This window comes from Corvus moneduloides, chromosome 19 (assembly GCF_009650955.1).
Source record: "Corvus moneduloides isolate bCorMon1 chromosome 19, bCorMon1.pri, whole genome shotgun sequence".
NCBI classification, from domain to species: Eukaryota; Metazoa; Chordata; class Aves; order Passeriformes; family Corvidae; genus Corvus; species Corvus moneduloides.
Genome location: NC_045494.1, coordinates 10,502,300 through 10,526,343, shown reverse-complemented (window position 1 = coordinate 10,526,343; position 24,044 = coordinate 10,502,300). Strand labels below are relative to the sequence as shown.

Below are 24,044 nucleotides of genomic sequence, written 5' to 3'. Positions count from 1 at the left end.
GACACCTGTAACAGAGATAACTTGTCCAACAACTCAGCAGCAGTACAAGCAGGTGGGTGGGGGTAGAAAACAGGGTGCAGAGTCAACCAAAAGCTATTTTGTCCTGTTCAGACACTGAAAGAACCATGAGTAAAAACCAAAGCTCCAAGGCTGCACAAATCCTTCCCAAGGCTGCAATCTTGTCCCAGGAGAATGAGGTGAAACCCACTCTCCTTGCATTTCACACTTTATGAACAATGGCTTAACTCCTCGGCACCTTCACAATAACTCTAAGCACTTTCCTTCTCATTGATTTTGATAATCAAGTATTTCAATATTTTGACAGCCCTCTAAACACCCAAGTCAGTGTCGACTGTGAGGGGTGAGCCTCACGCTCATGTTACAGACATCCTCCAAACCAGAGGGACATGTGTAGATGGAGGGACAATGAACATGCAATAGCTGTTCCACTCTCAGCCTAGCAGAGACACAGTATTCAAGTTATCTATGAGCTGAACTAAAGAAACACAGGTGAAGTGTCTCTCTACAGGGATTTACCATGAGTAACTACTGCACATTAACGAATCCAGCTATAATAACACACCTTTTTGAAAGACATTTTTCCTCAACAAGCACTGTCATTTACCCACTGCTCACACATCTCTTCTGCAATAAAACAAATCTACAACATGAAAAGAAACCTGAGTACCCACAAGACAGACAAAAGCCCTTCACAAAAAACACCAGCAGCCTGGAAAAACACAGTGGAAGATTCACATTACTGAAGGCATTGGCCAAGGGAGCAGCAGCAGAACTGCACAGGGAGAACCAAAAACCAACCAAACCAATGTACAAACAGCTTAAAAATGCACTAACTCCTAGGCAAGTAAGACTTAAAGACACTGATTCTTTTGAATTAGTGTCATCAGAGGGACTCAGTTTCTCATTCCAAAAGAGATGCTACAGCCCAGCAACCATAAATGACCAGGATCAACAAAGGAATCCCCAAAATATTTGTTCATCTCTCCAAAGCCAGCAGACAACATTGTACAATAATAATCCACCCAGACCAGAATATCCACGAAAAAGCCTATATGCCAAGGTGATACCTCTTGAACTACAATGAAAAGGTTCAACTGCCAGTACCAGGCAGCTTTTCCTCACCCTGCTGCTGCAGCACAGCAATCCCCACCTTCCTGAGTGGATGCTGCTGTCATAGTACAAGGAAGAAGGGCAAGACACACATCCACATCTAAGAGGCATTTGAATTCAATGAAGCCCACTTTAAATGAGGTACATGAGAGCTGGGAACATCACCAGCACCTTTCCAATGCTGGTCCAGATCAGTGCACTCCAGCCTTTGAGAGGATGCCAGAAGCATCACATCCATTCAGAGATTTTTATATCGTCTTTATAAATGTCACTTCAGTGAAGCCTGGATGGGTATTTGTTGCCAGTTCCTACCCACAGGGCAGAGCACTACACAAACACCCTGCACAGTTTCTTCCCCTTGCAGTTTTCCTTTCCAGTCTCCACAGGCTACAACAAGTAGCCTGCTTCCTTCACCGGGAAGCAGACCTCCACATTTTCTTTCACATAAAATCTTATCAAACCTGAATCCAACAGAAGACATCCAACTTCAAAGCATGATGCTAAAAAGCTGTTTATGTGTGTTTGATACATGCAGAGCTTGATATGGTTACACAAGAATCCTTTAAGCAATGCTTCACTGCATATGCACAAATTTAATTTCAGGGAGTCCTCAAAAACATGAAGTTGGGAAAGTACACATTTTGGCTTTTTTTGCTTCCTCACAAAACTCATCTTTCTCTTGCAGGATAACCCTCATTTTGATGGGTGACAGTGTGACTTCCACACCTCTTGGCTTCCTCAAATCAGCATAAAATAACTGAAAAGGCCTCCCAGCACTTGAGGAGACTAGTACTTTTGGGCTGCTCCTTTACCAGGAAAACAGATCAAAAACATCAGGTGATTATAAGTAAATCAAAATAGAAAGCCAAAACGCAAAACCATGTGCTCACATACCAATACAACCCTACACACACAAGTGTATGACAAGACTCAAACACAAAGCAGACATGGCTATAGGGCCCATACAGGAATAAACTGGAGGCACAAATGAATTAAAATACACTGGTTTGCTCACCACACAACTTTTATCTTTCTTAACAAATGCAAGTATGTCCAAGCAGACATACACCCATCAATCTGCCAGAGTCAGCCTCCATCAGTGCTGTCTGCTAACGCACACAGGTTTGGTAATTCCACCGAAGGCAAGTGGAAGTGCAGGCACCTTCTGACTGTATTCAATCAGTTCCCAGCTGCTCACCTGGCCTATGTAGGAATGGGCAATTAAATACACAGGGACAGAGAACACTCATTTTATTACCTACTGAGGACAGGCATTGATTCTCCCCTCCTGTACCCTCTTATCTTGTTCTTTTCTATCTTCCTTGTTCTCATACCTACATCATATGTTTAATTTACCTGGCCATTCATACACTGCTTCGTAGTTAAACTGCTGCTCACTTGCTGCTCCTTCACAACTCCAGCATCTCCCCACTGGCTCTTGTTACCCAAATTCCCCTGAGGTTCCCTAAGCAAGCTGCCATGTTGACACTGCTAAGTCACTTTCTCTGCCCACCGTGCCTCTCTGCTCAGAGAGGTAAGTCCTCCCCACCTGCCTTTTGACAGTGCTCACTTGTTCCAGCAGATCCAACATCTCATTCCTCTCCTCCTGCCAGACCTGGGACCAGGAGCACCTTCCTGGTGGGGAAGGGAGCAGCTCCAGTCACTGCATGCACTCACCAAGGCAGCAAGCAACAGAGGAGGACACAGGAATCATGGCATCTCTTACTGAATTCCCATACTGAGGATCACTCTGGTCGCAGTGATGCCCACAAATGGTTTCAAGCAATATTCTGCTTCTGCCAGTGCTGTGTGCAGGAGCCACGATTACCCCACTCACACAATGTACATTACACACACACACACCAAATTCACCTGACCGCAGTGACTGACACAGTCCATCGCAGTATTCACCAATTCTGTCACTAGCCAAACAAGAACAACTCCTGACCTCTCAGAAAGCCTCCCAGCAGCTCTTTTCTGCCAGAAAGAGAGAGGTACAGAACAGAGTTTCCTTGTAAATAGGAACTGATCACCCAACTTCAGTGAGCCACTGATGTCATGAATGGCACCCAAGGGTGAGATAGGGACTCTAGTTCATCTCCTCATGCACTCTGACACCTCTTAACAACCTCCCTGCCCTGGCTCCTTGCCTCATACCCACAAAGGACTCTCACAAGAGACAGACCTCCTCTGATTTTTGCTAAAATAGCTGGAGTTGGGTGAAGAGGGCAAAGACATCAGTGAGGGAGCAAACAGGACCACACACACATGCGAAGGGAACTGAGAATCCCAAATTCTGGTTGAACTGGTCAGGAAATCCCACCCAGCATATCTGAGCCATCATGTACACTCTGAGAAGACATATACAGTAGCTCTGTCTGCCTTTTAAAGACACCAGAGCACACCAGGCAGTGAGTATTTGGAAAAGTCCCAGTTGCCTCCAGTCTTCCTGAATGCCCAATGCAGCTGAGCTGATTCCATAACAATCAGTTATAAGCGGTTCCAGTTCCTGTCTGGCACTGTAGTTAGGATGAGTGACTCCACAGGTTGTAATTAGAATTAAAATTCTCCCTATGCCTTAGAATTAACTACATTTCTAGATTTCATACCACAATTCTTCAAATGATCATCTTCTGAATAATGGTAGCAGTAATGACTATTACTAATTTTGGCAATGAGAGAAACACAAAATTGCTCCAATTACCATTTGGGTGCTGTTTTTCCCTTAAATCACTGTCAAAGGTATCCTACTTCCCGCAGAATCTGTTTCCTCCACAAAACATCCAGGACACTAAATATTCAAGACTGTTCCTGAACTTTAACATTACACATGAGTAAGAAGGACAACAACTCTTCAGGCCAGCAGTCACCAACATCTGGACACACTTCAGTGTGCATGCAGCAGACATTTAAGAAGTTATAGAATAGGATCTATTTTAATACTCAGAAGCCCAGCTCTCCTTTGTTTCCAAGCTTTACCTTGAACACAGCACCATGAACTGCACTGGCCAGGAGACTCTTTGGGAAGAAGTGAAGCTCCAGGTCCTTTGGCATGGGCAGCTGACCCAGGCAGCCAAAAGAAGACATAAGCTTGAAGCTGGGGCAACGCAGAACAATAAGGTGAGAAGGCCTGAAGCAACCCCTTGCTTGACCACCAGGCTTGAGGGTCATGGCTGCATAGTGAGCCCAGCACATGGACAGGGCAGTGTCCCTGTCACCTGCAGGACTTTAGCCTTTGCATATCAAAAATGGTGTAGGATACAGAATGAAAACCAAAACTGGGTGGCTTGCAGAGACCTTCTGGATGTGCTACCCTTGCCCCAGACATCGATGCGATGGGCCTCAATTTCTCTGAAGACTTCTCCCCTGTACCACCATCCTCACGACTCTGCCGTATCCCCAGACCCTGATGAATGCTGTGACAGCTGACACTCCTTATAAAACTGCTGGCCTTGACACCAAAACAGAAATCCCCTGCAAGGGACTCTCTCCCCAGGTGAGCTTGCCCAAGTGCATGGCCTCCGGGCAGGGTCTCCAAAAGCAACAGACTGCTGTCCAGGGGAGCACTGTCACAGTCCCTTGGCATGAGAGTTCCATCCTCTCCCACTGCCACCTCCGTCACAGCAGCAGTTGCACAACCCAGGTCAGAGCGTTTCTGGCTGAAAATTAACTGAGCAGAACTTTTTTTTTTAATATAATTACTTTTTTCCAGCTTAATGACTTCCCTGCTCCACCTTGTCATGCTGTTTAAGCCAATTAAATCAACACCGACGCAGTCCCACCTACTCTTCTCCCCACCCAGCAATGAATTCCTGCACCTCCCTTGCTCCAATGCCTGCCCAGCCCCACCACAAGCTGGGCATCCCCAACTTTGAAACACTCGCCACTTTTGTCAGGTTTTCTTTGTTCAACTCAGCTTGCCTTGGCATCAGCAGGAACACATGTTGTGGGCAAGGCCACTGTGCATCTTGGAGAGCAGCCAGATCTGCCCCAGCAGCCTGCACACCACCTGCAGCCACGTCCAGCCCCTTCCCACCGCACCCAGAGCCCATGCAGGTGGTGTGGCAGCACTGGTCCTTCTGGGACAGAGTTTCTTGCAGGTTCCAGGAACCATCATAGCCACAGCAATCTGCTGCTCCAGAGCCCATCCAGGATCCCACAAGCAACTCCTCCTGGGACACCTAAACACTCATCTGTTACCTTAGGAAAAACCACCGGCATTTGGGCATCATCACACTGGCCCATAGTCCTGAATCCATATTTAAACAGCCACTTTAAACCACCTACAGCAGAACCAACTGCCCTTCCTCCACTGGAGAGAGCGTGCAGATGCTACATCACCACGAGCTCACAGGGCATCACAGGTGCCAGGGTGCAAAACCAACTCTCAGCCTTGGAGACACAGGTGATTCAGAGGAACGACTCAAATATGAAAAATGGGTGAGGTGGAAATACAAGGGGCAACATCGAGGGCTGTAACTGGACTACAAGGCTAGTTCTTATTTAATCACTACTGCTTTGGCATATCATGGTCAAGCTTTTAACCCATGCATTTCATTCACAAGGTCTGGGACTCTGGTTTTTGAAAGATGGATAATACTAGCTTGACAAGGCCCAAAACGTAATCCTTCATGAGGTAGAAGCTACAAGGAGCCAAAATTCACCTTTTTACTCCAAGTATACCAAATTCTTCAGTTTAACCATCAGTTCTTTGCCCAAAGAAGTCCCCACCAGTCTCAGCACAGTCCATACCAGGAGGGCAGAACACAGAATAGAGCAAATAAACGTGACAAACATTATTTCCTGACAGTACCTGCACTTCTGTCACAGAGAGAGTAACCTTTCCTTTTTCCTGCTCCCAAAACAAGGCAAACTGCTTCTTTAATATTACCATCCCTGTATTTAACTTAAAAAAAAAAACAAACCAGCACTGTGCCACCTCAGCCTAATAAGGCCTAAAATGTTGCTCAACCAAAGAGTATTTTTCAGTGGTCTAACTTTAAAAGAGAAACTCAAAGGGTTTGCTGAGGCCTTTCTGAAAAACAAATATTCACCGTTTTTGCAAGGCTGCTCAACCATCAACAAGTGCCGGTGGGAACCAACACGACCCGCTGCAGCACTGTAAATTTCCATCGGAACGGAACGAAACTGAACCGCAAGTTCGCGTTGAACTGATTTTACTGAAACGTTTGTCTTGAGAAAAGCATATACCGGAGGCGGAGGACCGGGGGAGCCCGCGGCTGGCCGGGGCAGTGCCGTCGTGCCGCAGCCCCGGCCCGGCTGCCGCCGCTCCCCGGCCGCACCGCGGGGCTCCTGCGGGCATGGGCCGCTCCCGGCGCACTTCGCTCCGGCCGGGGCCCCCAGGGATGCTGCTGCAGCCGCGGCCTGCACCGGTCACCCGGAGCGGCCGCAGAACCGTCCCCGGCCGGGAGAGGCCGGAGTCGCGTCCAGCCCAGCCTTTGTCCCAGCGGCCGGGGCCGAGCTCCGGGCAGGCCCTGAGCCCCGGCAGCCCCGGCGGGCAGGGCCAGGGCCGCGCTTCCTCCCGCCGAGCGCGCCGGGCGCGGCCGGGCCGCCAGCGGGGCAGGCCCGGAGCGGGGCCGCCAGGGCCGGGCCGAGCCGGGGCTTCCCACGGGCAGCGCCGCTCCACAGCCGCGGCCCAGCGCGGGGGGCGCGAGCCGGGAGCGCCCAGGGGTCCCCACGGCCCGGGCAGGGCGAGACCCGCGGCGGCTCCGGCCCGGCTCGGCGAGGTCCGGCGCTGCCCGGGCCGGCGGTGCTTACCCTGCATGCTGCTGCTGCTGCTGCTGGCGGCGCCCGGGCCGGGCCCGCTCCCGCTCCCCCCGGAGCCGCCGCTGGGGCTGGGAGTCGCCATTGTGCGCGGAGCGGGAGCAGCGGCGGCGGCGCTGCGCAGGGCCCTCCCCGGCAGGGCAGGACACACGGCCCCGCCGCCCGTCCGCCCCCGGCTGGGGCCGCGAAACCCCTCCCCGCCGGGGCCCCGCGCCTGCGGCACCGCTGCGGCGGGGAGGGGGCGGCGCTGCCTCCCGCGGGGGGACGGGGCATCCCCGGGCGGTCCTGCGGCTCCGCTTCGCTCCCGCTCCCTCGGGCCGGGGGGCATCGCCCGCAGCCTGTCAGGGGACCCCGCGCTGCGCTCGGCCCCGCCAGCCCTTCCGCCGGGGCCGCCCGGACATCTGCTGTCCTGTCTCACGTCCGTGTGGCCGGGGAGGCCCTTCGGGGGCCGGCAGTCGGCCCGAGCAGCTTTATCGCATTTCTCATCTTCACCCTAGGGTTAGGACCTCTCCCACACAGACAGCCCCTTGCAAACTTCTCCTGACTCCCCCGAGACCACAAGGCATAACTCCTTGCCGTGCTTTCTCGGATACCCAGGGCATGAGCCTCTTACTGCCACCATCGGCCTCCCTCTCATTTTCCTTCTGCTCTTGGCCACTGCTGTTCATGCCAGCACATGGTTTCTGACCATTCCTCTTAACTCCAGCAAACCTACACTCCTAGTCGTAGGGGCAGCACATACTGTGAATTAGAGAAGTGAAATGGTTTCCCCAGAGCCGTGGGCTCTCTCCAGCCTGCTGCATGACGGAGGGGAGTCCCTTCGCCTATAGGAGGTCTTGTGCCCTCATCTTTGTAACAGAAATAATAGTGACCCCCTTTATGAATGGAGATGGGCTGAGGTAAGAGCTGGATGTCCCACGCGTTAGAAGTATGAGGACTCTTTCCCTGCTGCTCCGTTGCCCAGGCCACTGTGGAGGTGATAATACAGCCCTGAACACACACTGGAAGTGCCTCCAGGAACTGTAAACCACCATCCTTTGTGCAAGTGCAGTGCGGGAGGAGGTTGGGGCAGGAGCTGCCTCCCCAACCTGCCTTGATTTTTTCTTCTTTCTCTCCCAGTTCAGCTCATATTGATTCCTCTTGCCGCATATTAAGGCAAGATTTTTCTTTCCTCATATGTTTTGAACTTAGGAAAGTATCTTCTTCCATTTTAGAGTCTTCTGAGTCTTCTGGTTTCCCTGCTCCGTTGGGGGCGGGGGGGTCCGGGAGAAAGGTTGAAAAAGCCCCTGAAAAAGCCTTCTGCCCAAACCCTGCTCTGCAGGGAGCAACTCACACTCTGCTGAGCTCACCTTTGTCAGGAAGTGGGAGAAGAGCTCAGAACTGCTCCCCTCCCTAATCCCACATCTCTTCTTTCTCGTCTCTGTTTTGCTTAAGCCTTCTCTTCTGCATTAACCCCTGAGTGCAGGTCCAGGGTTGGCACCCCACAGGCTATGATGCAGAAACCCAGTGCCCACTGGCAAACACTGGCGCAAGCTGACTTCCACTTCTGCTTTGTGCCACCTACATGTGGTTTGTTTACAATTAGGTAAAGTCATACTTTCCCCTCACTGCAAGTCTGGGAAGATCAACAGTACCCATTCTGACATGTTTGTGAAACCTTCCCTTAAAGACCTCCAGTTGTGCCATTCCCTAGCAATCTGTTCTGGCGCACATTCTAACATCATCCAAAAGCCTAACTGCAGGATTTATTTTTAATTTGAAATCTTTTATATCCTGCCCTGTTCACTATGGCCATGGCCTTTAAAATGACCCCTTGGGCACTTGATGATGTGCAACATTGAACCGCAATGTTTCCCTTCCTGTCCTCGCCTCAGCTTTCTCTTCTACATATTACATCAATTCATTTCCTTCAGCCTTTCTTCATGTTTTCTATGCCTCCCAGCATCCTCACTGACCTCCTTTGATGTTTTCTTTGTTCATCTGCATTTTTTGAAGTACAGCATCCCTAGCTAGGCATACTACCCCAGCTTGCCTTGCAGGCTACAGCTCACATGCTCCAGGATGGCATTTGCCTTTTCCATTGCTGGTGTTCAGTTTGCTCTCCATTACACTATAGACACTTTTTTTTTTGGGGGGGGAGGAGGGTGTTTTTGGGTTGGTGGGGGGTTTTTTTTGTTGTTTTTTTTTTTTTGCTGGTTTGTTGTTGTTGGTTGGTTGGTTTTTGGTTTAGGTTTTTTTTGAAAACTGCATCCACACAGTTCCCTCACCTGAACCTATGTTGCTCACTGTTCATAAAAGTAATGCTGGAAGTTGTACTTGTTGAATATTGCCCTGTAGATTGCAGGCCATTTCTCCATCAAGTGCTGAATCCTGTTGTCTTTGCTGTCCTCAACAGCCTGGAGTAATTACCAGGTTTAATAAGGCAGTCATGGGTGTTAATCATCCAGGCTGTTAACTGAAGTAATTAAAAATATCTGGCATCAGAATGGACCCCTGCAAAAATTCCCTGAATATGTCCTTCCATTTTGACAAACACTGATAATTAGCACTTGAGGTACAATGATCTCACCAGTTTTACACTCACCATGCCCTTTTATCTTCTTAAGAAGGGCTCAGGAACGCCAGTGTTAAGAACCTTCCTAAAGTCAACATATGTGACATCTGTTACTTTTCACTTTATGCCTAAAAATTTGTGCCACACCAGGAAATGAGAGTGGTTTGTCAGCATTTTTTCCTGATGTTCCCTTCTCTCTGCAACCAGGACATCATCCACCCCTTATTCTGTACCATTTACATCATGCCCAGATCTTATACTTTCCAACTATGTTACATACATATACATGTATATTCATATAACTCTACACAAGCACAGGTATTATTTCAGTAGTCACTGGCCATCCCCACAAAGATGTCTGTTGAGTTCATTTAGTCCATGACTGGTGCATCTGGAGCAGTCCATGGTAGCTATGATACACTGTGGCATTGTCATTCAACAACCAATATTTCACATGCAATTCAACATTACAGACTGTTCTCACCCAAACATCAAATCCCCTTGAGGTATGTATCATGTTTTCCTGTCCCTCTGCATTACCCACCTGGTGCACCCAGGTCCTTGAGCAAAAACAATCCCAGGGATGGGTTTGCCTTTGCTTCAGAAATGTGTCCTCTGAAGTTGGTCAATCAGGGAATATGGGGCTGCTCCCATTCTCAGGAAGGTGGGCCCCATCCTTCCCTGCTCCTGGCACCTGACCCACCAGTTAAGGCAGCTAAACCCAGAGCCCTTTTGGCAATATCAGCTGTGCAACCATGCATTTATCCCCAGATGTCCCTATTGGAATTGCAGTCAGTGTTCCGGGGCCAGGAACACACCAAAGCCCCCAAACCCTTCACCTGCCCACCCAGAGCCTTTTTATCACTTTTGATCCAACCTAAACCAATCTATAACCATTCATGACACAATGATGAGGGCCATTATGGAATGGGTCCCTGCGATGGGTGACTAAGCCAGTGTTGTAGTAACATCTCTGGTACAGGCCCTTGGGAAACGTCCTGGCTCTCAATATCACAGCTTGGCTGCAGGGCCCATCCCTGCTGCCTCTGTTCTTTACAGGTGGAGTTGCCAAAGTGAAGATAAGCTTGGACTGCTATGGGGTAAGTAGGAGATCCAGAGAGTCATAAGGAGAGAAGATGTTTTGCCTAATATCGAGGAACGAGTAGCTCAAGTTCTACTCAAGGATATTAAAGGTTCTTGGCCTCCCTCTCATGGGAGAAGTCAGTATTGCCTTCTGCCGATAAAGTCTCCTGTGTCCCTGGAGCGGGTGGTTGGAGGAAGTGCTCGGGAGAGTTGGCAAAGCTTTAAAGCGGACAGCCTCGACCTTTTCTTTGCAGTAAGCACACCCAACACTGAAAGATCTTTTTATTTCTAAGGCATGTTACAGCCTGATTGCTTTGGAATTCCATTTAGCTCAGTTGGCCAGAGCACGGTGCTAATATGAAGGTTGTGGGTTTGATCCCCGTGTGGGCCATTTTATCGACTTGGACTCGATAATCTTTATGGGTCCCTTCCAGCTCAGAATATTCTGTGAATTAGAGCAGCAAAGAACGCCACAGCTGGTAAACCAATCCCTCCTTCCCACGGTACCCTCAGGAGAGACAGAGGGCCCTTTTGCCTTCCCTTGCTCTTGTGTCACTGAACTTTGATCGCTCATAGGATTGCCAGACCTTGGCCTTGGACAATTCCAGGGATGGGGCAGCCACAGCTTCTCTGGGCAACCTGTGCCAGGGCCTCTCTTCCCTGGCACTATCGCTGTGCTGAGCGTCCCGTCCCAGGCAGCTCCGCTGGGCTGGGCTCGGCATCGGCATCGGCATCGGCGCCGGGATCGGGATCGGGATCGGGATCGGGGCCGGGATCGGGATCGGGGCCGGGATCAGGATCGGGATCGGGATCAGGATCGGGATCGGGGCCGGGATCGGGGCCGGGATCGGGGCCGGGGCCCGCCCCTCTGTCCCGCCCCCGGCCCGCCCCGGCCATGGCGGCGCGGCTGTGGCGGCTTTGCAATGTGTTCATGGCTGCCTTCTTCGGGCTGGCGGCCGCCGTGCAGGTGAGGCCGGGGCTTCCCTCCCGTCCCCTCCGCTCCCCTCCTGCGGAGCGCGGCCTCGGCCGGGCCGGCGGCTGTGGGGTCTCAGTGCACGCCTCCCGCTGCAGGTGAACGACCCCGACGCGGGGCTGTGGATGGTGAGTACGGGCCGCCCTTCCCTTGCCCTTCGGCTCCTCCTGCCCCGGAGGTCCCGGTGGCCCCAGCCCCTCTCTGCTTGCGCCCGTCCGATCCGGAGCCGCCAAAGGAAACCTGCTCCCGGCTTCCAGCTGAAGAGCGGGCAGACGCCGGGAAAACGATGTCTCTACTGCAGCGACGGCTGGAATCCGACCGTGCTTCCAGGATCTGCCTTATTTCACCCTAGATCCGCACCTGCCCCTGCAGAGCATCGCTTCCCTGTGCAGAGCGCTCCGAGCTGCTCGCGTTCCTCGTACCCGGCGCTCCCCTGTGCCCGTGGCCCTGTGCTTGCCTTGAGTCACCAGCGGGATCCGCCTTCTGCCGCTCAGCTGGGCCTCGAAGGGAAACGGGGAGCGAACCCCCCTCCTGTGCCCGCCCTGCCTCGGCCCCAGGAGCAGCCCCCGGCCCCAGGAGCAGCCCCCGTGCGCCGGGCTGGGAGCCGAGGGCAGACGGGGACGGTCTGTGTGTGACAGGAGCTGCTTCCAGGGCAGGGGCTGCCCCTGCGTGGCCTGGGGTGCGTGAGCGCCTCTGGCAGCGGCACCAAAGGCGGGCAAAACGCCCCAGCGCAGGTGGAAAGTTTGGGGAGCCCAGGGCCGGGGAGGACCCTGTCCCGTCAGTGCTTTCCCTGGAGGATCGGGATTCAGGGAAGGGGCTCTGCAGTGGTTGGTCAGGTCCGTAACCCAGGAGCGGAGGAACAAGGGCTCGCTCTGGGCTCATGGCCCGGGATTTTGTGTGATGATGGTGAAGATGAGCACTAGCAGTACCAGGGCATGCCGGAGGGCAAGGGACTGGGATCTGCTCTGTGCCTCTGACAAACTGCAGTAAAGGGGGGAAGTGCTGCTGTGGGTGGGTACTTCTGCTTCCTGACCTTGCAAAGTTTTGCTGCCGAGTAGATTTATATGTCATTAACAGGTTGTCTACTTAGTGCCAGCTGCCCTGACACTGCTTGTCAGCATCAACCCTTCAGTAACAGGTATGATACTGGTGTGCACAACAGTCTCTGCTCAAATTTTGCCCCCAAAAGGTTGTTGTTTTGCCTTTTTTTTTTTTTTTTTTAAATTAAACCACAGATTAAAATCGGGCTGTGTGGAAACACATCCTACTACCTTCTGAGGGCAAAAAGCTGCAGGATCTGTTTCTGCAAAAGCTGGTCATTGCTTTAGTGCTGGTGGCTGGACATGCTGCAGGGGAGGAGAGGAGCCCTGCAGAAAGCCCAGCTGCTGGGATGGGCCTGCACCCTGATTCCAGCTCAAAGCCCGACTGGAGCAGAAGCCTGGGAGCATGCTCTGAACCTGGCTCTGTGTTGACCGTAGCACATTAATTCAATTTGTTTCATTGTTATAAATCTGTGTTTTTGTTTATCTACCTCATGCAAGAGCAGCTGAGCTTTGCACAGTCCCGTGAAAGTGCTAAAGGTCTTGTTCAGTGCCAGGTATTGCTGCTGCCCCACAGAGCAATGGGAGCAGTAAGAACATTCAAAGGCTGTGTTTCCAAGGGTGTTTGCTGTGGGGGCTAATGGCAGTTCAGAGGATCATTCAGATCAGATTTGTTTCAGGACTTCAGAACATGGTTAAAATTTTTGTATTTTAATTCAATGGAAATACTTTTACATAAGGCCATTTTATATACACAAAGTGACTCTATCTGTTCTGGGTGAATACTTACACTGGCTAAACTAAAATCACACTTAAAAGAGAAAACCTTCAGGAGTGTGTGGTATTGTCACAAATTACACTGCTGCAGTCAATAGCGTTCCAGCTACCTGAAGCATGTAAAGTGGCAGCATTCCTAAGTTCAGAACTCGTGAGGGTTGGTCATTTGTGGTTTTGAACATTTCAGGGGAGGTTTGTGTGTGTGTGATAGGCAGCATAATGGCATTTGGCTGGTCAAGAGAATCTGCATGTTAAACTCACAGTTAGGTTTCTCCTTGTGTCAAGATCTGTGGAAAATAAAGACTAGAATAGCACAACTTTTGTTAAACTGCAGGTTTATGTAAATTCACCAAGGGGTTATTTGCCATTCAGGTCTCTGGAAGACACACATGCTTAGGGTTTACTTTATGCTTCATGATAGTTGCTGACAGTCTGGTTTTTTCCTCAGATAATGATGTTTGGAGGAGCCTCTGTGACCTTCATTCTGTGGTCTGTGTTGTTGGGACCATTGCCTTGGCTTACTCTTTGTTTGCTTATACCCAAGGGAACATTTTTCACGAAGAGGAAGGCAGGTAAGCAGTGGGTTTTATTTGCCCCTGCCCGAATCCAGCTCACCAGGCCGTCTCCTTCTGATGTCACCTTCCAAAACTTTATTTCTGGGCTGTTGCAGTGAGTGCTATTGGTCCAGAGGAATCAGACCAAAGAGGAGGGACCCTAATGCTCCAAACCAGTGACTCCTTGGACACAGGGAAGTCAACAGTCATTGCTTCCCTGATTGTGGCAGTTAGATTTACTTGGTCTGGCTTTCAGAGACCAGGGCACAAGCACAGTGAAACAGCTTTGTGCTCTTTTCCTGGAGCTGTAGGAGTGGTAGTTAATGTTTTGAAAACTTCTGAGGCAATACCAAAGGCATGTTTATCTGGCATGGGCTGCTGAGTCCTTGAAACTGCTAGGGATTGAGAAGGAGGGAGAATTTCTCACCTGGACATTCAGGAGTTGCCTAAAAAGTAGGTGCTTGCAAAGTACTGGCAGCTACTTCTGCACCTAATGACAAAACTGGGATGCTGCTTTGCTCTATGTTAATGAGAGAAATGTGCCTGCTTTGCCTATGTTAATGAGAGAAATGTGCTACGGAATATAAGTCCAGCAGTAGAACAAAAAGTGGAGGCAGGAATTTCCGCAGCTGTTTAGCTGTCATGTCTGTTTGAAGATTTGTGGTGGGAAGCAAAGTTAATTCTTGTAAATACCTTTGTAATTATAATCCTAGTAAAATATATTGAACTTCTCCAAAGGAGAAGAAGATGACTGAAGTAGTTCTTCTTCTCCTTTAGAGAAGAAGAAGAACTGCTGTGGAGGCAAAATTTGTATTGCCTGAACGTAGACATGTGTTTGTATTATTTTCTGATCTGTTTTTTGGTTGGCTTTTTAGAGAATTGTTTGGTCTGGTGATTATTACAGTATGGATGAGTCTTTGTCGCAGTTCAGCAAAGTAAGTTTTCTCTTTTTTATAATCCATTCTCATGTTCACATTTAGTGACTAGCTCCCTGAAAACACATGGCTGATTTTGGTCAAGCATTGGCACAGGCTCCCCAGGGAGGTGATGGAGTCACCATTCCTGGAAGTGTTCAAAAAAATAACTGGATGGGGCACTGCACAATGGGGTTTAGTGGGCATGGTGGTATACAGTCCAAGGTTGGACTTGATGATCCTGGAGGTCTTTTTCAACCTTAAAGATTCAGTGATTTGAAGTAACTCTGTTGCATTTCTTCCATTCTAGGAGTCCCCTGGCAGGAGTTCACTTGGTTGCTGCAGTCGTTGTTGCCCTCTTCCCCTTTGTTTCGTGGCTGTACATTTATGTGAACAAAGACATGCGAGAGTCTTGGCCAACACACTGCAAAACGGTGATTTAATTGGGTGGGAGAAAGGCTACAGTAACTATGCTGTCCTTACTTGCCTTTGTTTTTGGTGCTTAATGAAAGGTTAGTGTCAGTTTGATAGGACCAAAGAACACCTGGCTGCTTCCAGCAGTGCCACTTGAGATTTAGGAAGATGTTGAGGAACACTGTCAAATCTGAGTGGGGAATTTTTCTATGGAAACCGCCGTTCAGCTGGCTGCTGCTTACATTTTCCAAGCACCATTGATCCAATGTGTGTTCTAATGGTATATTCAAGATATCATCACATCCCTGGATCACTCTCCAATCACTTCATACTTTGGGAAATCTACCATTCTGTAACATAAGGGACAAGTAAAGCAAATACTATTTTAATAAATTACTATTTACAACCATGGAACTTTCAAATATGTGCCTGGATAATCCATTTCAGATGTACTGGAAAATTGAGCAGTCTGTATTTCTGTCCTAAGTAAAATATAGCTGAAAAAATAATTTTTGCTATTTTTAACTGAAAATCACTGTTTTTACTGAGTAATAAACACTATATTTTAAAGAAAACTCAGTGAAAGCCTCCATATCTTTTATTTTCTGGGAGATGCATATTCAAACCTGTCACCAGCAGATGTGGGCACTGTCACAACTCTGCCACTCACCTAATTTTTCTTGGAAAGCAGGACCCACGCAGCAGCAAGCATGTCCCCACTATTCATCCCGGGGAAGGAAGCACAGGTGGATACACTGGACTCAGGAGCTGGCTGGGCCAGAGCCAGGACAGCTCCAGGTGTAGCACACAACTCCCTTTCTTTAGATTGGTGTCAGGGCTTGCTCTCTTGGCACTGCTGCAGGTGATCCCAGCTGTGCACACACAGCACAGCCCAAGTATCTGCAGCATTCCATGGTGCAGCAGAGATGGTCTCCAGTCTCCTTAGCTTTTTCTGAGGATTACTTCAGTCTTTTAAAGCAATGTTGGAAGACTGAATTAGGCTACACGGTGGATGTATTCTGCCAGACATGAGACCTTACTGTGGTGTTCACAGAAAAGAAATAAATTGAGATGTGGCTGGGCAGGTACAACTCTGCATGCTTTAATGCTCGCTGAGAGAATAGCAGTGGGGCTTTTTTTGAACAGTATTCGTTATATGGTTTGCATCTTTTCACAGTAACAATCCAGTCTGGATTGGGTATTTCACATCAACATTCTGTACTCAAATATATTTTATTTCAGTTACTGGCCTTCTCTGTTCTCCAGAAAGAAATCAAGTATTTTCTTACAGAAACATAATTTCTAAAATTCCGTATCCAAGAGAAAAATGTCTGAGCTAAAGCAATTAAGTATCAGCCATGCACAGCTTTCTAAAAGCAAACAGCTGAATCTCCTATGCTTTTGTCCGAGTCCTTCCTGAAGAAGAGCAATCTATATTTGCCTCGTATTTCAGAAATGCATAACTCTGTCGGGAATTCTGCCCCTTCCCTTTAGTATCATTTTATCTTCATAGACGTAAATAGTTCCAAAAGCGTTGCTTTCTGGTGGCGTTTCGATCACCCCCTCCAAGGTGAGGTGATGAACTCCGTGAGAGTCCAGGCAGTAGGCGCCGTCGTGCAGGTGCCCTGCGAGGACGCAGACCACGCACCGGTGTGAGTGTATGACTGACAGGGCAGCCTTGTAATTCCAGGCCAGGCAAACCCCGTTTGAAGCATACGGATGAATGGGCACATGACCTGCAGTCCAGAGGGAAAGGAAATAAGAGAGAAACTGTAACAAATTCGCCTCATTGCTAGGGAAGTTCAGCCATCCAGCTGAGTACAGAAAGCTCACCCCAGAGTGAGGCATGGTTGCTGTTCTGCTCTTTCACAGGTTCCATCTCACCAGGGCCACAAGAGCTGCTACATGTTTTCCACAGCTAACATACACAGGCTAGCTAACTTTTTTTTCCCACATATTTCCATGGGAGTATATACCCCCCATCAAATACAGGGGGGTATATAGTATTCAGGGTATTTAGTTTTCAGGGCCCTTCCAGCACAAATCATTCTGATTCTCTAATACTCTCCCCCCCCATATCCACGTACCCATAATTATAACTTTTTCTTGGTTTTCATCAGAGAACTTGAGGACTTCATTGAACCAGTCCAGCTGGGCTTGGCTAAATCCTCCATTAAACGCTACAAAGTAAGGTTCTTTGAGCCCTGCAACGAAGAAGAAGGTTAGGCACAAATGTATACACCTCCCATGGCTCCTCTATTTGCCTTACGTAAATCTGCTGATGGTTGGTTTACTCTCAGAACCTTTTGGGGTTTTTTTTTGCATTTCTCGGATCAAAACTCCAGCCTCCTTGCGCAAAGGAGGAGATTATCTGTTAGTGTTTTCGGGAGTTTTGGTCACACTACACAAACATGGTTTCCACTGCTGGGTGTCCCCCGCCGCATGGGACAGGGCGGGCACAACTCGGTGCTCTGCAACAGCCGCTTCACCAGCAGCTGCGTGGTGTTCCGACACTGCGGGGCACAGAGCACAGCACAGACCCAGCCCAGAGGCACCGGGGCAGCACCAGCTGTACGGGGGAGCATCTCCTGTGCCCGCCTAGAGCCGCACGGACGGCAGGGAGGCGGCGGAGGGCGGAAGCAATGAGGCACATGCTCGAGCCCTCGGCATCCCGCTGTCAGCACCGGGAGCTCCGGGCAGCGAGGGCTCGGCCGCCCGCGCCCCTGCCAAGCCGGAGGTACCTGCGGGGCTGTTGAGGTCATCATTGGGGTTCTTCTCCCGCAGCACCCGCACGGACTCCTGGTAGCGGGGGCTGCCGGGCTCCGTGCCCAGGGTGCTCACGTCGTAGGTGTCGAGCACGACGAGGCGGAGCCGCGGGGCCGGGCTCCAGTGATAGGCGTGGCACTCCCTGTCCGGGGGCCCGTCCGAGCCCCCCGCGGGGCGGCTGTACAGCCCGGAGTGCACCAGCCGGGCCCGGCTGAAGTTGTAGAGCTCGTGGTTGCCCCACGCGTGGTGCACCGGCACCGACAGCTCCCCCAGGACCGCCAGCACCTGCTGCAAGGCGCTCTCGGCCTCGCCGCGCCGGACGTTCTGCCCGTCGATGCTATCGCCCAGCTGCAGCACAAAGTCTATCGGCGGGCTCTCGTCTGCCCACGCCCGCACCGCCTCCCGCAGCAAGCGCAGGCTGTGCCGGTAGTAGCGCCGCCGGCAGCCACCGAAGTCGTGCCCGTCCTCCGCGTCCGCGAACTGGATGTCGGCGACAACCCCGAAGGCGACGCGCGGCGCCGCCTGCATGGCGGCCTCGGGCGGGGCGGAAGGGGCGGCGCGGGCAGCGGGAACATGGCGGGGGCGGCGGCGCTGTGGCGGCTCCGGGCGGCCGCGGCGCGGGCCCGCGCGGGGCTGTGGCCGCTGCCGGGCCCGGCCGTGCGGGGCTGGGCGGTGCTGCCCGCGCCCCGCAGCCGCCCGGTGTCGCAGCTGCCGCCGGGCCGCGGGCCGCGGGCGGGCGCCCAGAGGCGGGTGAGTGAGGGACGGAGGGACGGAGGGAGCGCGGGCGGCGGGCCGGGCCGCCCCTGCGCCCTGAGCAGTCACCAAAGCCCTTGTCCCCCGCAGCTCGTGTCGTGGCGGTCGCTGGCGGCCACCGTGGTGCTGGGCGGGGGGCTGCTGGCCGGCATGAAGGTGGTGAAGCGGCGCAAGGAGGAGGGTGAGTGCGGGGCGAGGGGGGAGCGGCGGGGGTGTAGCGTTTCGTGTTGAGAAGAAGCATTTTTCGTCTTCAGATGATATGGGTTTTGCATTCGGATGTGTTTTACCTGCTTGGGCACCGTCGCTGTATCACGGCTTTGCACAGGGCCGCCTCGTGCCCGCGTTTACGGAAGTGCCGCAGAAAATTTTCGGAAATTAAAAGCAATTCGAGCTTCAGCGTTTTCAAGTTCCTGGGTCGGAGTAGTTGTGTTTGGCTGCACGCTATGCAGCGCAGAGACGGAGCTGGTGTAGTGGGCTCGTTGGGTTCCTGCCGTGCCACACGTGAGCTTTGCCCTCTCCTGCAGGAGCTGCCACGTATTTCCTTGTCATGGATTTACTGTTGAAAACAGAGATATTGCAGCTTTTAGGGTATGTTCTGTTTTCAATGGGTGCTGGTCTTTGTGTTTCACACCAGCCTAGATATCTGTCTTTATTTTCCCCTTTCTTTCTAAACAAAAATGCAGTCGGATAACAATGAAAGATAATGTCATGTTTCAAAGGAATATTTGATTTTGGCCAAAAGGAATGCTTTCTGGAAGGTGTGTGCACGTTGGGTTTGCATGTGACAGGTGTTGGTGGATCTTGACATGACCCTGAGCCGTGTCTGACTCGCCTGCTCCCAAGGCTTGCCTGGGAAGCGTTGTGCATTGTGGCATGGGTGTGTTTGATTCCCACTTGTGTTTTGTAGAACTGGAGAAGGAACGAAACCGAGGCATTGGGAAGCCACTGCTGGGAGGGCCCTTCTCGCTCGTCAGCCATGAGGGACAGCCCAGGACCAGCAAGGACTACATTGGCCAGTGGGTGCTGATCTACTTTGGCTTCACTCACTGCCCTGACATCTGTCCTGATGAACTGGAGAAAATGATTGCAGTGGTAGACGAAATTGGTATGGGAATTCAGTTGTCCTAGGGGTCCATAAATAGGGTTTTTGGGAGGTTCAGGTTTATTCTGATAAAATACCACAAATGGTAATACTTTTTTCAAAATCCTGCTGGCTATTATTCAGTATGTGAATTAATTGCTAAGTGGTACATAGATCAATCTACCTGTTGCTAGGGTCTGGCACGACGGCACTGATCTTTCCATAGCAGGGGACTTGGGAATAAAAAGATGGTGGCAGGTTATGGGAAATATATTGCATTGTATTTTTGCCAAGAAGTGACTGTGAGGTATATACGTTAGTATTTTTTTCCTTCTGTTTTGTTCATCTCAATGAGATTCTCTCCTGAAGCAGAGTGGCTGTGCTGTGGAATGGAGGGAGGGAAAAGGCTCTGTGTTAGGGGTGCTTTCTTAGCCTGCAGGCCCTGAACAATTACTGAGCAGGGGTAATAGTAACCCAGCATGGGGGAAATCAGACCAAAATGAAGGCTTTGGCTGGAACATGAAGGAAAGAACCTGGATTGTGTCTTCCCATTTCCTCCTGCTCCGCCATCCTGGCGTGCTTTCCTTGTGTCAGCCAGTGTTCCAACACATGCATCACACCACAGCATCTTCTGCAGCAGAGCCAATCTTTCATCCCTCCTGAGCAGGGCAGGGGCTCTGGCTGGGGGCCTGGAAACTCCCAGCACAGACACAGAGCATCACATCTCATGGCATTTGTTTCCTTCATGAATTACAGAAATAAAGCTGCACAAAATGGTCTTTTTTTAGTCACTTGGGGTGGGCTTGGATTGATGTTACATGGCTATGAGCTTGTTTGAAGAGAAATGAGAGATGATTTCTGGTTTTCTAAAATAAATAATAATTGTTAATGTCACAGATCGAATTCCATCTTTGCCTAATCTGACCCCACTCTTCATCACCATCGATCCTGAGAGGGACAACCAAGAAGCCATTGCCAGATATGTTAAAGGTATTCCTGCTTTCTTTCTCTGTGTCTCCTAGCATGTAATACAGAGCACTGAAAAGGAGCTTCTTGAAGGGATTCTTTTTACTAAACTGTGTAAATATCTTCTTTCTATCTAGAATTCTCTCCGAAGCTGATCGGGTTGACTGGTACCAAGGCACAGATTGACCAAGTGGCTAAAGCCTACCGTGTGTACTACAGCGAAGGCCCCAAGGATGAGGACAATGATTACATAGTAAGTAAAAGGAGCCTTTGCTTACTGAAGGACTGTGGATAAGAGCAGCATAAACATTTTAAAACCAGCTGTTGGATCTTTAAGTTTAAGATCTGTATGTTAAGCTGTCAGAACCTCGATGCCATCTTAGAAGCTCAGAACCTCACCAAAGTGTGTTCTAAACAATCCCAGAAATGCAGACAGTAGCACAGGAGCTAGCAAGCCTGGCAATAGTCGAACTTTCTGATCTGTAACATTTGACTGGCTCTTCTCCTGTGTGCTCCAAAGTGAAAATGGAACTGGGAAATTAAGGCAGTAGGAAGAGAGAGAAAAGAGAATTAAGTGAGTAACAATTCATTGCCTGCCAAACTGACACCAAGGAGTGGGGTCTTCCTGGCAAGAGACTTGGATATCTGCCTGCAGGTACTGTGGGAATCTTCTTTTTGTGTCAAACAACCTGCAAGAGAGAGCGTGTTAATTAATGCAAATTAAGTGGGAATAAAATATGTAGAGTAATAGTGTGAAGGAGGAAAATGAGGTTTAAGTGAGGCTGAACTTGGTAGTCATAATCTTACTCTCTGGAAGTGATTGGACTGACTGCTTGTAGGGCTCTGAGCTGCTGTTGGGGCCTTCCTGCCTTGCCACATTCTGAGCAGGCTGCAAAAGTAAAGCAGGTACAAGTGGTAGGGTGAGTGAGGATACACGTGATCTGATCTCCTTTTTTTTTCCTTTACGAGAACTGAGGGCATCAGAGGAAATGAAAAACAGTTCAAAAGTAAAATATCTGAATTAAAACCACCAATTAAAATTTTGAGAACCATTATTTCAATGAAGGAAATGCCATTAAATTTAATGCATCCTTTTAACTTGTGGTCCTGGAAATGTCGCTGTGACGTCTCATTTCAAATGCAGCTGAACTCAGAGCACGGCTGTATTTCAGTCCTGAGCAGTCATGGCTTCCATCGCCGGAACTTTGTGTCTTTGCTGAGAAAGATGTTGTCATGGTTAGGTGCAGACAGGATTTGCAGCGGCATTTAAATAAATGTGCAGTGGAGTTAAGTTTGATCTAAATCCAATTGGAATTCCGGGATGTGCATGGATGAGGCTGCTTCGGTGCGCCGGCAGGGGGCGCCCCCGTCCCGTATGTCCCTGTATCCCGCTGCTGGTCCCATTCCCGATCCCGCATTTCCCTGTATCCCCCTGCTGGTCCCATTCCCGATCCCGCATTTCCCTGTATCCCCCTGCTGGTCCCATTCCCGATCCCGCATTTCCCTGTATCCCACTGCTGGGTCCCATTCCCGATCCCGCATTTCCCTGTATCCCGCTGCTGGGTCCCATTCCCGATCCCGCATTTCCCTGTATCCCACTGCTGGTCCCAGTCCCGGTCCCGGTCCCAATCCTGCATTTCCCTGTATCCCACTGTTCCTGATCCTGCATTTTCCTGTATCCCACTGCTGGCCCTGCTCCCAGTGCCGCATTTCCCTGTATCCCACTGCTGGTCCTGTTCCTGATCCTGCATTTCCCTGTATCCCACTGCTGGTCCCATTCCCGATCCCGCATGTCCCTGTATCCCACTCCTGATCCCATTCCCGATCCCGCATTTCCCTGTATCCCACTGCTGGTCCCATTCCCTGCCGTGCATTTCCCTTCTGAGCTGGTGTTCTGTGATTTTGTGGTCTCTCTTACCAAGCCATGCTGTGCTCTCCTGCAGGTGGATCACACAATAATTATGTACCTCCTCGGCCCTGATGGTGACTTTGTGGACTACTATGGCCAGAATAAGAGGAGCGCTGAGATTTCAGCTTCTATTGCTGCACACATGAGAAAATACAGATCCTAAAATGCAAGGTCTTCAAAGATTGCTGTGAACATCACCTGTGGGTTTGGCTGTGATTGGACATTGGAGTTAAAGCAGAAGCACTCAACATCCTGTCATGCAGGCCTCCTTTCTTCCAAATAAGAAAGGCAACCAGGTTTCTGCAAATTCCCATCACCAAAAATCTCTACAGAGCCTTCCCCATGGATATTATTTCCAACAAGATCTTGGGTACAGAATGAAATTTGGGACTTCTCTGAAACGTTGTTGGGAGCAAAGAATGGAAAGCACTTTTCACTTGGGAAGAACGCGTGTGTTGCTGGTAAAAAAATGGCTGGTCTGGCAAGACATGAGCAAGGACAACAGTCACTGCAGGGGAATGACTTGATGCAAAGCCGTGGGGCCATGGCATTCTCAGAGGAGCTCTGCCCTCTGGTGTCTCTGCACTGTTTTGCCTTCTGGGAGAGGCAGTTGCACTATTACAGGCAGGGGAGCTTTGAGTGCTTCATTATCCAGGTTAAGAAGGTGAAGAGCACTGAAAGCACCGGCAGCTTCCACGCATGGGACCAGCCCTGTAGCGAGCCTGATCATTTCAACTGAATGCAGAAATGAAATGTATTTTTCTGGTGATTTTTTTCGAGGTGAACACCGTTCACTTATCAGGAAAAGAGAATTGGGTTGCAAATAGGTTTTTCTTCTGGTGTAAGTGATGGTGTGTGTAGTTGCTCTGCTTGTGCTGTGCTGAGCAGGGAAGTGGGGAGGGTGGAGGGGGGCTGTGTCTATGCACAGGGCTGGCAAGCAGATACATTTTATGCAGTGCAGCATTTGAAAATAAAGATTGATTTCTGTAGGCAATATATATTTTTACTTCCTTAGTCAGGTTTGACTGGTGCTGTGCAAGGTGAACCTGTGTTCCCCAAGGCCAGCGGGGACCCCTGGGTACCCCACAGACAGGGAGGACAGGGCACACTCCTGGCAGGGGCCAGTCCACAGAGCTCTGCTGTGTGTGCCCACAGCACACCCAGGCCCAGCCTACTTGTACTGGAAAATACCAGTGGAGAGCAGCATCTCCTCTGAGTGGCTGGCATCCATAACCCCGACTGAAGAGCTGCTGCCATCCCAGGCTGGGGACTAGTGACAAGATGTCTGAGGAATGAGGATCGGCCCCTTTTGTCTACCCGAGGAAGGCAACACATTCCTCATGTG

At 50.4% G+C, this 24,044-nt stretch overlaps 4 protein-coding genes across 6 annotated transcripts in view; 2 read left to right on the top strand and 2 right to left on the bottom strand.

Moving 5' to 3' along the window:
* MAP2K4 (mitogen-activated protein kinase kinase 4) overlaps positions 1 to 7,106 on the bottom strand; it is a 76,057-nt gene extending 68,951 nt beyond the window's left edge. The window contains exon 1 of the mRNA XM_032129011.1: positions 6,910 to 7,106. Within this exon, the coding sequence (XP_031984902.1) occupies positions 6,910 to 7,000 (91 nt within the window). The 5' untranslated portion in view covers positions 7,001 to 7,106. The remainder of the gene's footprint in view (positions 1 to 6,909) is intronic.
* A 4,312-nt stretch (positions 7,107 to 11,418) lies between these two features.
* Positions 11,419 to 15,733, top strand: TMEM220 (transmembrane protein 220). Of its 3 annotated transcripts, XM_032128623.1 has the most exons (6): positions 11,419 to 11,519; positions 11,624 to 11,653; positions 12,603 to 12,663; positions 13,791 to 13,914; positions 14,772 to 14,831; positions 15,121 to 15,733. In XM_032128623.1, exons 1-6 carry the CDS (start codon positions 11,448 to 11,450, stop codon positions 15,251 to 15,253), a joined length of 480 nt encoding a protein of 159 aa, XP_031984514.1. In that variant the 5' UTR covers positions 11,419 to 11,447; the 3' UTR covers positions 15,254 to 15,733. The 3 variants fall into 3 exon arrangements, with proteins under 3 accessions (XP_031984514.1, XP_031984515.1, XP_031984513.1); XM_032128624.1 differs by lacking the exons at positions 12,603 to 12,663; positions 13,791 to 13,914; positions 14,772 to 14,831; positions 15,121 to 15,733 and adding an exon at positions 11,783 to 12,260; XM_032128622.1 differs by lacking the exons at positions 12,603 to 12,663; positions 13,791 to 13,914; positions 14,772 to 14,831; positions 15,121 to 15,733 and having other exon boundaries at positions 11,624 to 12,260.
* Positions 15,734 to 16,302: 569 nt separating this feature from the next.
* ADPRM (ADP-ribose/CDP-alcohol diphosphatase, manganese dependent) lies at positions 16,303 to 18,539 on the bottom strand. Its single transcript, XM_032128619.1, has 3 exons — positions 17,966 to 18,539; positions 17,312 to 17,428; positions 16,303 to 16,960 (listed from the first exon to the last, which is right to left on the bottom strand). Exons 1-3 carry the CDS (start codon positions 18,516 to 18,518, stop codon positions 16,674 to 16,676), a joined length of 957 nt encoding a protein of 318 aa, XP_031984510.1. The 5' UTR covers positions 18,519 to 18,539; the 3' UTR covers positions 16,303 to 16,673.
* A 24-nt stretch (positions 18,540 to 18,563) lies between these two features.
* Positions 18,564 to 23,693, top strand: LOC116453324 (protein SCO1 homolog, mitochondrial). The gene is made up of 6 exons (XM_032128620.1): positions 18,564 to 18,740; positions 18,834 to 18,924; positions 19,651 to 19,848; positions 20,722 to 20,814; positions 20,928 to 21,043; positions 22,734 to 23,693. Exons 1-6 carry the CDS (start codon positions 18,564 to 18,566, stop codon positions 22,860 to 22,862), a joined length of 804 nt encoding a protein of 267 aa, XP_031984511.1. The 3' UTR covers positions 22,863 to 23,693.
* Positions 23,694 to 24,044: the final 351 nt, after the last annotated feature.